The sequence below is a fragment of the Oryzias latipes genome, chromosome 10 (assembly GCF_053564925.1).
Source record: "Oryzias latipes strain Hd-rR chromosome 10, Olatipes_Hd-rR_3.1".
Taxonomy (NCBI): domain Eukaryota; kingdom Metazoa; phylum Chordata; class Actinopteri; order Beloniformes; family Adrianichthyidae; genus Oryzias; species Oryzias latipes.
This window is the reverse complement of record NC_136246.1, coordinates 6,431,081-6,445,201: the sequence shown is the minus strand read 5'-3', so window position 1 is coordinate 6,445,201 and position 14,121 is coordinate 6,431,081. Positions and strand designations below refer to the sequence as shown.

At 42.1% G+C, this 14,121-nt stretch overlaps 1 protein-coding gene across 2 annotated transcripts in view; it reads left to right on the top strand.

The window, feature by feature from the left end:
• LOC105353706 (uncharacterized) overlaps positions 1-14,121 on the top strand; it is a 21,778-nt gene extending 7,657 nt beyond the window's left edge. For both annotated transcript variants that reach the window (XM_023959529.2, XM_023959530.2), the window contains exons 3-8: positions 8,342-8,544; positions 10,285-10,393; positions 12,805-12,890; positions 13,088-13,228; positions 13,482-13,572; positions 13,914-14,121. In XM_023959529.2, coding sequence (XP_023815297.1) covers positions 8,342-8,544; positions 10,285-10,393; positions 12,805-12,890; positions 13,088-13,228; positions 13,482-13,548 — 606 coding nt within the window. In that variant the 3' untranslated portion in view covers positions 13,549-13,572; positions 13,914-14,121. The remainder of the gene's footprint in view (positions 1-8,341; positions 8,545-10,284; positions 10,394-12,804; positions 12,891-13,087; positions 13,229-13,481; positions 13,573-13,913) is intronic.

Genomic DNA, 14,121 nt, shown 5'->3' with positions numbered 1-14,121 from the left:
TGTTTTCTTCATCCCGCTCCTACCCGCCGAATTTCTGACCATTACCGCCCGCTCCAGCAACGTATGTGTTACACCCCCGCCCGCTCCCGCAAAACTCAGAGAATTTTTTCCAGCACAATGATAGAGATGCATTGATTTTGTGTCTTCTCCCGTCCTGCAGGAAAAAAAAAACGTATTTGTATTGATATTATTAAAGAGATTTATTGAGTTGTTTGTTTTGTTTCCCTGGCCTGCATGTAAAAAAAAAAAAAAATTAAGAAACTTCTCTAAACGTCAGACTTTCCTTGCTTAGCTTTTGTGCTGTAAATCAGCAGTCCCCAACCTTTATTGCGCCACGGACCGGTTTGATGTCTTATAACAACAACATTGCTGTAATCCCACATTGTACATCACACAGGATCAATTCAATTCAATTTCAATTCAATTCAATTTTATTTGTACACCCCAAATGGGCTCCGTGTCGGTAATTGAAAAAGTTAAAAATAAAATCAAAAGGATCATGAATACATAGAATTCAATAGGAATATACTAAATTGAACTAACAAAATGACAAACCTAATCTGGCATCCCTGCCCTTAGACCCCCCCTTCGCGGTAAGGAAAAACTCCTAAAAAAACGGATTCCGGAAAAAACGAAGAAACCTCAGGGGTGTCCACATGAAGGAGGGATCCTCCCCCAGGACGGGCAGGCGATGTACCAGAACTCTTAGAGAAGAATTAACTTATCAAACGCTACAACTACATATTTAAAGTCCAGCAGACGAGCTTCATCCAGATGGAGTTGGGGGGAGACAGTCGGGGGCGCGAGTTAAGCCAAAGACAGGATCCACAGCCAGGTGTTGGAGCAGTTGGAGCAGTTGCTGCATTTTGCGAGTGAAGTGTTCTGTTTGGGTGGTAAGGGACTATGAGGTCCTTAATATAGGACGGGGCCATTCCATGTAAGGCCTTATAGGTTAACAGGAGGATCTTGAACTTGATTCTAGAATCAACTGGGAGCCAGTGAAGTGAAACTAACACAGGAGTGATGTGATCTCTTCTGCTAGTTCCAGCTAACAATCTAGCTGCTGCGTTCTGAACCAGCTGGAGACTTCTTAAGGAACTCTTAGGACACGCTGCTAACAAAGAGTTACAGTAATCAAGCCTCGACGTAACAAATGCATGGATGAGTTTTTCAGCATCACTTTTAGAAAGTATATTTCTGATCTTAGCAATATTCCGCAGGTGAAAAAAGGCAGTTCTACACTCCTGAGATATGTGAGCCTTAAATGATAAATCCTGGTTAAATAAAACCCCAAGGTTTCTAACTGTGGAATTGGAGGCTATACTTATGCCATCCAGGGAGACTATCTGAGCAGACAGAGTATCTCTGAGGTTTTTAGGACCTAGTATAATGACCTCAGTTTTTCCTGGGTTCAAGAGGAGGTAATTAACTGTCATCCAGGTCTTGACGTCTATGATGCAGGCATTCAGTTTCTCTATATCCTCATTCTGGTCAGGTTTCATGGATAAATAAAACTGCGTATCATCGGCATAACAATGAAAATTAATGCTGTGTTTCCTGATTATGTTTCCTAAGGGTAGTATATCAAGCATAAACAGGATTCGTCCTAAAACTGAGCCCTGTGGGACCCCATAGTTAACTCGAGTGCACTGAGAAGAATGTCAATTTACATTAACGAGCTGATACCTATCAGATAAATAGGATTTAAACCACTGGAGGGCAGATCCTCTGATCCCTATGTCATGCTCTTTGGAGTAAAATTCCGTGTCATCCTCCCCTTCCCACACTCATGGTGCTAAAAAGAAGTAAACACAACAGGAAACTAGAAGGAGCTGCATTTCCAGAAGAAAATGCAGGGTTGAATGCTGTATTGCTGAATGAAAGCTGAATTTCCTAAAGAAATGGCTGAACAGAGCTGAAAGAGCTCAAAATTTTAAAAGTAGAAAGGTCAAAGTGGGCAAAAAACTGTAAAAGAACTTAAGCGATAGGATGTCCTATGTATTTTAATGAAGCAAAAGTCCTGGAATGTCTTTAAAAGTTCAAAGATTTGGGAAAAAAATAATAGCAGGAATAAGCTGAAAAAGTTGAACATTGTAACAGTAGAATGGCTAAAATAGGTCAAAATTTGTAGAAGGAGTTAAGCATTAAAGCTGAAATTGTTGAAAAAATGGTTGAACTGTTGAAAATTTGAAGATGTTGCTAAAATGGATAAAGTGCTAGCATTTGAATCAGCATCATCAACTGACTCAAAGAAACACATTGTTTGAGAGTATCATATTGGTAAAAGCTACATGTTCTGAGTTGATAGAAAATCCACTTTTTTCAAAATGGCGGCTTTTCTATTGATTTTATCTCCATAGCAACTATTTTATGTTTGGGTCGCCTGGGGATGACGAACCAATCGACGTCAGTTTCAGACAAATCGGAAAAATTAAACCTTTGGACGTCCTTAGCAACGAAGTTTGTTTGCTAACCACTCCCACATTCCTTATAAGTACAGATCCAGTGAATTTCAATATGTTCAGTTCCAGCCATGGATGAAGTTTAATCAATAAGCAATATTTGCTTCAGATTTGGTCAAAAAATGGCCACCAAACAGTAGGTTGTGTCGACATCCCATAACGATTTCTAAACCTATTTTATAGTCCAAAGCCTTGTGATCAATTTAACGTTTGAACGGTGTCTCTAGCTAAAGACATGTTGAAGTTACAATGGTTGAAAGAACCAAAGGTTTTCAAGGATTCTCAATGTATTTAAATGGAGCGAAAATCTTGGAAAATCCTGGAATATCTTAAAAGGTTCAAGGATTTAAAGGACCAAAAGTAATAGCTGAAAGGAATAAGCTGAAGGAGTTGAACATTGAAATAGTAGAATGGTTGAAATAGGTTTGAAGGAGTTCAAAATTGCCTCACATTTTGGCACAAAATGGCCTTCAAACCGTAGGTAGTGTTGCCATCCCATAATAATTTCAAAACCTATGTTGAAGTCCAAAGCCTTGTGAACATTTAAATGTTTGAACGGTGTCTCTAGCCAAAAGCATGTTGAAGTTACAATGGTTAAAAGAAACAAAGGTTTTCAAGGATTATCCTTGTATTTAAATGAAGCAAAAATCTTGGAAAATCCTGGAAAATCTTGGAATATCTTGAAAAGTTCAAAGATTTGAAAGACCAAAAGTCGTAGTTGAAAGGAATAAGCTGAAAGGGTTGAACATTGTAATAGTAGAATGGTTAAAATAGGTGAAAGTTTGAAGAAGTTTAAAATTGCCTCACATTTTGGCACAAAATGGCCGCCAAACTGTAGGTGGTGTTGCCATCCCATAATAATTTTGAGCCTTATATTAAAGTCCAAAGCCTTGTGAACATTTCAATGTTTGAATAGTGTCTGTAGCCAAAAGAATGTTAAAGTTACAATTGTTTAAAGAAGCAAAGGTGTGGCCAATGGAGCAAAAATTTTGGAAAATCTGGGAATATCCGGGAATATCTGGAAAAGTTCAAGGATTTGAAGGACAAAATGTAATAGCTGGAATAAGATGAAAGAGCTGAACATTTTAATAGTTGAATGGTTAAAATAGGTGAAAAATTGTAGAAGTAATTTAACTGTGAACTTCTGCACGAAAAATTCTCCATGTATTTCAATGGAGAAAAAATCCTGGAAAATCCTGGAATATCTTAAAAAGTTCAAGGATTTGAAAAACCAAAAGTCATAGCAGTAATAATCTGAAAGAGCTGAACAGTTTAATAGTTGAATGGTTAAAATAGGTTGAAAATTGTAGAAGGAGTTAAGTGCCGAAAAACAGCGGAAGATAGCATAAGAGGAAAACAAAGGGTTGAATGCTTTACAGCATTCAACCAAAAAGAAACACCCGTGCTTAACCCTATCTTGACCAAAGCAGGCAAAGTGGATTGATTTCTATAATTCCCTGTGCTACCAGCTCCGAGAGTAACCCCTGGCTGCACCCTGAGGAACTCCGACAGCAGACCAAACGTGCACGTGACCGACACTACAGTACAACAAAGTAATATGATATGACCTGCATGAAAACTGTGGTATTTTCTAAACATAACAATAAACACGAATTATGACATGAGCAACGTCCTCTCTGTCCGCAACACTCCCTGGTCGCTATTATTCCAACAAAAATAAGTGTATGGAAAATCCAACTTACCACAATGCTGAATGGTTGGAGGGAATCTCCCATTGGGATAAATGCGTATTTTAAGCAGGACTCCTGATACTGTCTATTAAATGTAGCTTTCTTTTTTTGGGAGTGGAAGGCTCCTCTTTGTCTTCTGGCTAGGCTCTTTCCACTTGCCAAAGAAACGTTCCAAAGACGTTTGTTTTTTAGTCATTTTGCTAGCTCCTGGCTTTTATTTTAGCAGTATCCTATCACGTGACCGAGACGAGCGAATTGGCCTGCGTCAAGAGTAACATAGATGGATGTAACAGAGAATCGGGCAACTTTCCAAATAAAACATCTTTCAGATTCCAAAATAAATAAAACGGCAGTAATGCAAGTTATTTATTCTTACTGTGAGGCCCGGTACCAAATGACCCACGGACCGGTACCAGTCCGGGCCCAGGGGGTTTGGTGACTGCTGCTGTAAATACCTCGTTTGAGGTTCTTTTCTACATCATCTATTGAAATCTTCTCCATCATGTCGCAAGGCAACCTCCCTATCCCGCGGTGTTTGTTTTTAGCCGCCCATTCCCGCCTGCAGCAAAATTCAAACCGCCCGCTCCCGCGAGATTTGTGTTGGGTCCCGTGGAACCCGGCGGGTCCCAATCCCAATGCAGCCCTCTAGTACAGACGTGATCTGAGGTTCTACAGTGTGATTTGAGTGTCAGTCTGCCAGCAGCACGATTTGAGGGTCGTAGCACGATTTGGGCGGCGCATCCAGAGTCAAAATATCAGAACGTTGGCTAAGAAAATGTGTCGTGTCAACCAATCAGAAACATAGCTCTGGTCAGTGACGTGTTCAATGATGAGATCAGTGGGGGGAGTTCAAAAACAACATGAAGGAGAAGCTGATCCTTCTTCGCTTGAACTTAATATTTTGCATCAAGGAAATAATAAAAAAGATCTTTACTTTTTAATTTTTTTTAGTTTCCACCTTGGACTAATGCACGGATCCCAACTTCATGACTTCAGGGCAAAGCCATGGCTCTCCATCTGAGAGACAGGTTGAAGACTGAAGGGCAGGACCACCGACTGTCAAAGTTGAGGTCGATGCATGTGGTGAAAACCTCCATAGCAGCAAAGCCTCAGATGTTGGTTAGATCCAACAGGATTTGAATGTTGTGGCTGTTTTTGCTATAAACCACATTGACATGTGTTTCGTGGTTATGGAAAAGACATCTGACTGACTCCCGCTGGATCTTTTATGGGGGTGCTCTGGGAAAAGGGGGCCTTTTTTCTTGGTGAAGTCTGATTCTTTAATGCAGTAAGTTGGACTTGTTTTCATTCAGAATTTGACGCTGTTTGCTTTTAAGACGTTCTTTCTTTCTTTTATGGACAGCCCTTTTTGGTGCAGCTACATGAAAGAAGAAATTGGCTTTGGAAGCTTTAAAGACCCACTCTGATGAAATGGCGCTTTGGTGCACCAAACACCATTTCATCAGAGTGGGTAAAACATGTTTTTAACATGTTCTTGTAGCATTTTCTGATAATAGAGGACATACAGTACAGACCAAAAGTTTGGACACAACTTCTCATTCAAAGAGTTTTCTTTATTTTCATGACTATGAAAATTGTAGGTTCACACTGAAGGCATCAAAACTATTAATTAACACATGTGGAATTATATACATGACAAAAAAGTGTAAAACAAAATATGCCATATTGTAGGTTCTTCAAAGTAGCTACGTTTTGCTTTAATTACTGCTTTGCACACTCTTGGCATTCTCTTGATGAGCTTCCAGAGGTAGTCACCTGAAATGGTCTTCCAACAGTCTTGAAGGAGTTCCCAGAATGCTTAGCTCTTGTTGGCCCTTTTGCCTTCACTCTGCGGTCCAGCTCACCCCAAACTATCTTGATTTGGTTCAGGTCCAGTGACTGTGGAGGCCAGGTTATCTGGCGCACCCCCCCATCACTCTCCTTCTTGGTCAAATAGCCCTTACACAGCCTGGAGGTGTGTTTCGGTTCATTGTCCTGTTGAAAAATAAATGATGGTCCAACTAAACGCAAACCGGATGGACTAGCATGCTGCTGCAAGATGCTGTGGTAGCCATGCTGGTTCAGTACGTCTTCAATTTGGAATAAATCCCCAACGGTGTCACCAGCAAAGCACCCCCACACCATCACACCTCCTCCTCTATGCTTCACGGTGGGAACCAGGCATGTAGAGTCCATCCGTTCACCTTTTCTGCGTCGCACAAAGACTCGGTGGTTGGAACCAAAAATCTCCTATTTGGACTCATAAGACCAAAGCACAGATTTTCACTGGTCCAATGTCCATTCCTTGTGTTCTTTAGCCCAAACAAGTCTCTTCTGCTTGTTGCCTTTCTTTAGCAGTGGTTTCCTAGCAGATATTCTACCATGAAGGCCTGATTCACACAGTCTCCTTTTAACAATTGTTGTAGAGATTTGTCTGCTGCTAGAACTCTGTGTGCCATTGACCTGCTCTCTAATCTGAGCTGCTGGTAACCTGCCATTTCTGAGGCTGGTGACTCGGATGAACTTGTCCTCCGGAGCAGAGGTGACTCTTGGTCTTCCTATCCTGGGGCGGTCTGCATGTGAGCCAGTTTCTTTGTAGTGCTTGATTGTTTTTGTGACTGCACTTGGGGACACTTTCAGAGTTTTCCCAATTTTTCGGACTGACTGACCTCCATTTCTTAAAGTAATGATGGCCACTTGTTTTTCTGTGCTTAGCTGCTTTTTTTCTTGATAGATAAAAACTTTATTAATCTCTCAAAGGAAAAATTCAGGAAAACACACACAACACAATATATAACAATAAAATTATAGTTTATAAAATAGCAGTTCATATCAGGCAGATTTGTTAAATAGCAGTACCGAACCGAAATGTACCGAGCCCTATGAAATTTTGAATCGAACCGAATTGAGATTTTAGCGCATCGTTACACGCTAGTAGAAAATATGCTGGGTGGGCCAGAGGCTCCGTACTCTGGTCCATTCTGATTCATCCACTTGCGGACAAATAGATCCATAAAAGTCTTTGTTTTCCTCGCCTGAGGAACAAACTGCTACTGCTCTGCAGAAATTATGTCCTAGAAAACAACACTTATTTTTTTATTTAGGCCAAAAACGGTATAATCACAATTTAAAAAAAAAAACACTCCGAACAATTTAATAACACATTTAAAGATGATCGGAGTAGGACTTTAAAGGACTGCTACTTGCAGATGAACTGGTTCTTTTGGCTTTCTTTGCCAGGACTTTTCTACTGTTGAAAGTTTATGTATTCAGAATAAAGAGTAAAATGAAGGCCATCAGGCCTGCAGTATTGCAGAATTAGCATCAGAGTGATGAAAAAAGAGCTGATTTAGAAGACAACTTCCTGATCAAAGTTTGCTTCTACTTCATGGCAGTGGGTCGTGAGTGAGATCAGGGATACAGGGTTGCTGGTGTCTCCTTTAGAGAAAAGAGAAACTTAGCTGTCTGAGAGAAATCCAGAGTAGGGCCATCACACTTCCACATTGAGAAGAGCCAGGTCAGGGAAAAAAGGTTGACTACTGCACCACCCCTTAGGCCTCCATGACTTACACAAGCCAAGAATAATGAGATCAGAAGTACTGAACGTCCTCCCAGAAGAAACATGCCAAACAGATGCAAGGGAAAAAAAGATGAATAGAGGGAGAGAAACTGCTGCAGTTCTATGTGGAACTGAAGTTAATTTGGATTTTATCATTCAAACCACTTTAATGTCCAGATTTACAATTTAGAAATTCAAAAAATGAAAAGCTGTGGCATTGAAAATTCTAATCTGTTTTTTGTTTTAGGATTGTTTACATTTGTATATTTTAGGCTGATGTTTTAGATTCATTTTGGTATTTAACACAAAACTTGATCTTAAAACTGTTTAAAATACTATAATGTGTTTGTCTTTTTTTTTAGTGTAGCTCCCTGTTCCCAAACATAAAACTTTTTAAATCTCAGTTATTCAATCTGTAGGTTTGACTCACAGGTAGGACTCAGACGGGTTTGGGCTCGCACAGAACAGCTTGACTCTCACAGGATTTTGTCTGCCCCGGCTTTCTGTTCTGTGATCAGGGCATCTTCACAGAGACATGCAGACATCCTCAGGGCCTTGAGCGGAATATTTGGCATAGTGAACATTTAGTCGTTTTTGCATGTTTTTTATGCTCTGACCCCCTCTTACAGGAACTGCTGAACCTGCTGCAGCAGCATGTGCTCCAGCTTGAGGAGGAGAGCCGCCGAGACGTGGCGCTGCTACAGGAGGTCGGTGCAGAGCTGCACCATCTGCAGAGCTCTGAGGTGGAGCTGCAGGCCCTGGTGGAGGAGCTGTTTGTGGAGCTGCAACAGCAAGCGTCTCAGTCAGAGAAGCTGCAGGCAGAGCTGCTCCAGTACGTTCCCTGATGCTCCTCTGTAGTAGCTCTGCTCAGTGTTTGAACGATTGTTGTGGTGGTGTTGGTCTTGGATAGTTGACGCGTTCTGCTGTAAATGCAATCAAAAACGTACATGGACATTTTATTTAACTTTGTAGTAATGGTCAAAAACGATTTGCCCTTCTGACCAACGTACGCTGTTAATTACAGTTTACTGCCCAAGATAGTGACACCCAAAGGACAAACAATACATATACAGTTTGGCTCCTACATTCTCTGCATCTGCCGACTGCAGACACTCACAGTGAAGAACTGAAATGACAAAAAACGTACAATGAAGCTCTCAGCCGCCTAGTGAGGGCATCATTCAATACTTCCTCATAAAAAAGACATAGGCTCACAATAAGAAGCAAAACAATGAAAACAGTTCTAAAACAAAGAGACATGTCCACATCGCACTTTGAGGTAGACTGGAACTGTGCAAACGTTCACCGATGGGATGTTTTTATTGTGGATAATGCAGTCGGGTGGAAGGCGTTTTTCAGTCGATTTGTCCTCGACCTGATGCCCCCGAACCATCTGCCTGACAGAGGGAGTTCAGACAGACTGGGAGTGTGTGCCCGGTGTAGCTTCCCCAGTGTTTGGAGAGTGCAGCCGTGCACAGTTTATGACTCTGTGGAGGGATTTCCCCTGACCTCTGTGCAGCTGGGGGGGCAGGCACACATGGACCACACCAGAATGACCTTTATGGAGCACCTCTCAGCAGACCTGCAGTTTCTAGGGAGCTTTTTTGTCTGGAGCATCCTTAGGAAGTGTAGTCTGCTTGGTCTTTTTGAGGAGCTCAGAGGTTATGACACTGTGGGTCCTCCTCAATGTGGACTCCCTGGAATCAGACCCCCCCCCCCCCCCCCTCCACATAGTGCTATAGTTAAGGGGCTTCTTTGCTTTTTTGGTTGTTGAGGAGGAAGCGGGCTTCTGTCCTGTCGTCCTCTTCACTTCATCTCTGTATGGGGTCTGCATTCATCCAGAGAAGCTCCCATCCCTGTGTTGGTGAGATTGATTATTTATTCAAGTTCTGAGAACAGAGACAAATGTCAATCCCTCAAATCTGAAGTCTGTTGGGTGACATCCATGCTGTCCTCAGTTTAAAGCCCCACACTCCATCTGGAAACAACGCACAAAACAACGCAAGAATAAACGTGTGTCCAGTCTGGGGTCAAAAAGTTTATTGTGTTACTTTGTATTCATGACACCTGGAGTGTAGACAACTTTTTAGCTGTTCTGACTTTTTGCTGAAAGAAACTCCCAAAACCTAGTCTCGCCCCTTTGTCCATTTTCAGCCTTGTTGTGGTGGTGGGCGTGGTTAATGAGGAGATTACCCATTGTCTTAGCTCAAAAAACCCTGCATGGTTTTGTATGGCTGAGCTCGCATGCTAAATACCACGAAATTGGCTAAAGGGAAAAGGAAGTTTTCATGAAACCTCAAAGGTTGAAGAGAAACTTTGTCTTTTTGGACTCAACAAACCTTCCTGCCAGAAGATTTTTACAGTTCCCAAAGTACTGCCTCCCGGAGTTGATCAACTCAGAGTTCAGCTTTAATTAATCCTGCTTTCTAAAACAAGGCCCTAACAAAAAGGTTTATCTGAGACTGAACCTGAAAATGACTACATTTCTAAATGAAACTCCACTAAACACTTTCCAGTTCCAACATTGTGTGTTTTTGTTGTTTGCTCGACATTTCTCTATTGTCATACATAGGAGGAAGGAGGAGCTGGAGGAGCTGCATGACACAAACAAAGGTCTGACAGAGGAGCTGAAGGAGCTTCACAGAACGCATCAGGAGGAAACCAGAGATCAAAGGACACAAGTAAATGTTCAGTGTCTTTCTGCACAGCCAACAGACACACAATGTAACCTGTGAAAACACACACACTACTAGGCATTAGTCACAACTGCCCTTACTGGTGGGATAGGACTGTCTACAAGTGAAAAAGAGGCAAATCTGTGTGGTGCACGCAGGTGGACCACACAAAGTTTTAAGATTGTAGACCACTCTAAGTCAGTACATAGAAAATTCAATCAATTTTATTTGGATAGCCCAATATTACAACAATAGTCATCTCAATTGTATAGGAACATGAAATCAGTCATAAAATACAATTGGTAATGGCTAAACTAAGCTAAACAGACTAAACTAAGCATTGGGCGGCAGTTCAGCTCAGGCGGTAGAGCAGGTCGTCCAACAACCGATGGGTTGGTGGGTCAATGCCCGCTCCCTCCAGCCAGCTGTCGCCCCCCCGAGCGCAGCCAGCCTGCAGCTCACTGCTCCCCCAGAGATAAATAAAGGATCAAATAAACTGGGCATCCCTGTTCTTAGACCTTCCTTCTCAGTAAAGAAAAAAAAGGAGAAACCTCAGGGGTGTCCACATGAAAGAGGAATCCTCTCCCAGGACGGACAGGCGATACACCTTTCTAAATTCTTTACAGAAGAATTATCACTAAAACTGCCATACATGTTTAAATAGTCCAGCAGATGAACTTCATCCAGATGGAGTTGGGGGACGGCTGGGGGCGCAAAACAAGCCATAGGTAGGGGCCACAACCAAGTGTAGGAGCAGTAGTAGAGACGAGCCAGAGACCAGGTACAGGAGCACAGACAAGCTAACTGGAGTCTGGAGTGGGAAAGAGGGACAATGCATGAATCGCACTGTACTAAACAGAGGCATGGAGAACTAAATAATAAATAAATGATCAAGAATAGAGGAGAAGAGAAGTAGATGAGAATGGAGGACAGAACCCCAGTGCACCATAGTTTACCCAGCTTCTCAATTCTAGCAGCAAGAAGTGTGCATTATCAGAAAGTACTGTACTTAGTGGAAGCAACCGCCCTCCACTTTGCATTGGATGGTTCAGACTTCCACAGTCCGCATTACTTTCTGATAATGCACACTATGAAGGCCATTAACACGCTTATACCATGGTCACTTACAAAAGAGAGAAATATTTCATCAGTTTTTAGTAATTTACTCTTGTTATTTTTCAGTTTAGATAGCTTTTTTCAAAAGACACAAACTACTTGTTACGTGGTGCAATGTCACGGTAAAATGAAAATGCACCACTGAGCGGGCACCGACCTCGACTGCAGCGGCAAAGGAAAGCGACATGCTGATCGATTGGTTAAATAAAGCATCAGTTCACAGAGAAAGTTCACCTCTTATTGCTTGTTTTTGTCCAGATGATGAAGCTAAAGTTTGTTTTAAAAAAGCCAGCACAATGAAATCGAACACTTAAGCAATGTGACCGGAACTACTTTTTTAGGCGGACGGTTATCAAAACAGTATATCGCTTTTGAATGCACACCCAGTCGCCAATCAGAATCGAGAATTCATCTGGACCATGGTATAATCTCTGATTTGTAGCTAGTCTGACAATAAGCCTGTCCAAAGAGGAATGTTTTCAGTCTAACTTTGAATGTAGAAACTGTCTGCCTCTCTTCCATGAGCTGGGAGTTTATTCCATAAAACAAGGGCTTGGTGGCTAAACGCTCTACCTCCAACTGTACTTTTAGAAATTCTGGGAACCACAAGCAGTCCTCCATTTTGGGAGTGAAGTGTTCTATTTGGATGGTAAGGCACTATGAGATCTTTAACCCTTATGCTGTCTTAGGCACTTTAACGTTGGGAGTTGGGTCATCTAGACCCACTAGGCAGTGCTCTGAACCTTTTTTCTTCAATGATTTGTGATCTTCACTGGTGTCCATGGATTACATGAAATCTTTCCACCTTTATCCACCTTTGTCATGGTAGGGAGAACACGTCAATGTAAGGGTGGGGTCATCTAAGATAGCACAAGGGTTAAAATAGGATGGGATCAGACCACGTAAGGCCTTACAGGTTAGCAGGAGGATTTAGAAAATGTTCATGCACATTTTTTCTATGGGCAATCTGCGAGTGAAAGGTTGTAGAAAACACTTAAAGAACACATAAGGGAAAGTAAGTGAGATGCAGGCACATTGTGTGTTTCCCCCCCATTTTTTTCAAACACTCAAACCCTGCGCCATGCTGTTAGTGCCTGTTAGTGCTTTTAAAGTGATAAGTGTGCTCTCCTCGTTTGCAGCCTGTTTGAAATAGGGGAAATTGGACAATCAGAGTGTCGTTTATTTTACTAAACTAAAGTAACGAAGCCAGCAGCTCAGGAGCTGGACTCTGGAAGCCTCTGTTGTTCTGTGACCTGCGTTTGTGACTGGACCTGAGCTGACCTGTGTGCTTGTTCCTGCAGGTGACAGAGCTGCAGCTGCAGGAGACTGCAGAACAGTTCGAGTGGCTCTGCCAGCAGCAGAGATGCTGGATGAGCTATGTGAAGAGGTGGGGGCCAGCATGAGCTGTTTTTATCCCAAAGCATGCTTGAATCATGAACATGTAAGTGAACGCTTTCCTTGATAACTGTGACTTATGATTGAATCCAAAGCTGTTTCAGGAGGCTTCTTTTTAGTCTCTGTGGTGAGTTTTAACATAAAATAAGAAAAAATGTGAGTGTGCTAAAGCAAGTGTTTACTCCACAGGTGGAAGGAATCTCTAGTGGAGGACAGACAAACTCTACTGCGTCACATCTGCAAGCTGGAGGAGGAGGCGGAGACTTCCAGGAAGAGTTCCCATGATGCAACACAGAGCCTCTCCTGGCCTGTGCAGGACAGCTGTAACAGGTGCATGCCCTCCGTTTTACATAAAACAAACATGTAAACCAAGGCAGGTCTGTTTAAAGCACATTCATGCAGAACGACACTCAAAGTAATTTACAGAAGAAAGGCAGTTCTGTCTGTCTCTGCAGCAGACTGAGCATCCTCTGTCTCCTCTTTGATGCAATCCTGCCTCTGCATGTTCACCTGGTTTGTCTTAGCTAACATGTTAACCTGGTTTACCTTAGCTAACATGTTCACCTGTTTTGTCTTCCAACAGCTGGTCATGGGTCTCAGGTGCAGAGGCTGACATGATGCATGAGAAGCTGCTTGAGGAGGCAGACTGACTGAGTTGGTTCTGGTCAGAGCAGGTGCAATCATCTTATTTTTGTATCCTTCAGCTGTAAATGTCTGTGAAATGTCTTTGTTAACAGTGTTGAGTTCAAAGACAGCTGTTGAGGTAGGACAAAAAAGTTCTGAGTGAGGGGTCACTTAGGTTCTCCATCAGAACCTGACCAGAACAGAACCTTTTCTCTGTCTTCTATCCATTTACGCCCCCCTGGTTTATCTTCAGTAGATGGACTAGTAAACATCTCTTTCAGTCAATGTCGAACACAATCCAAACATTTCAATCTCTGTCTCTAAAAAATTAAATCTTTTTATGTGTGATTCTGTAGGGAATAGATGACAGCTGTTCGTATTTTCACTACAGATTCAACCAACCTGAACTTGGATCTGAACGCAGAAAGTGGCCTAAAGACGGAGAAGCCAGGTCTTCATCAGAGACATCACCATGAAGGTCTTCATCAGAGAGAGCATCATGAAGGTCTTCATCAGAGAGAGCATCATGAAGGTCTTCATCAGAGACAGCATCATGAAGGTCTTCATCAGAGACATCACCATGAAGGTCTTCATCAGAG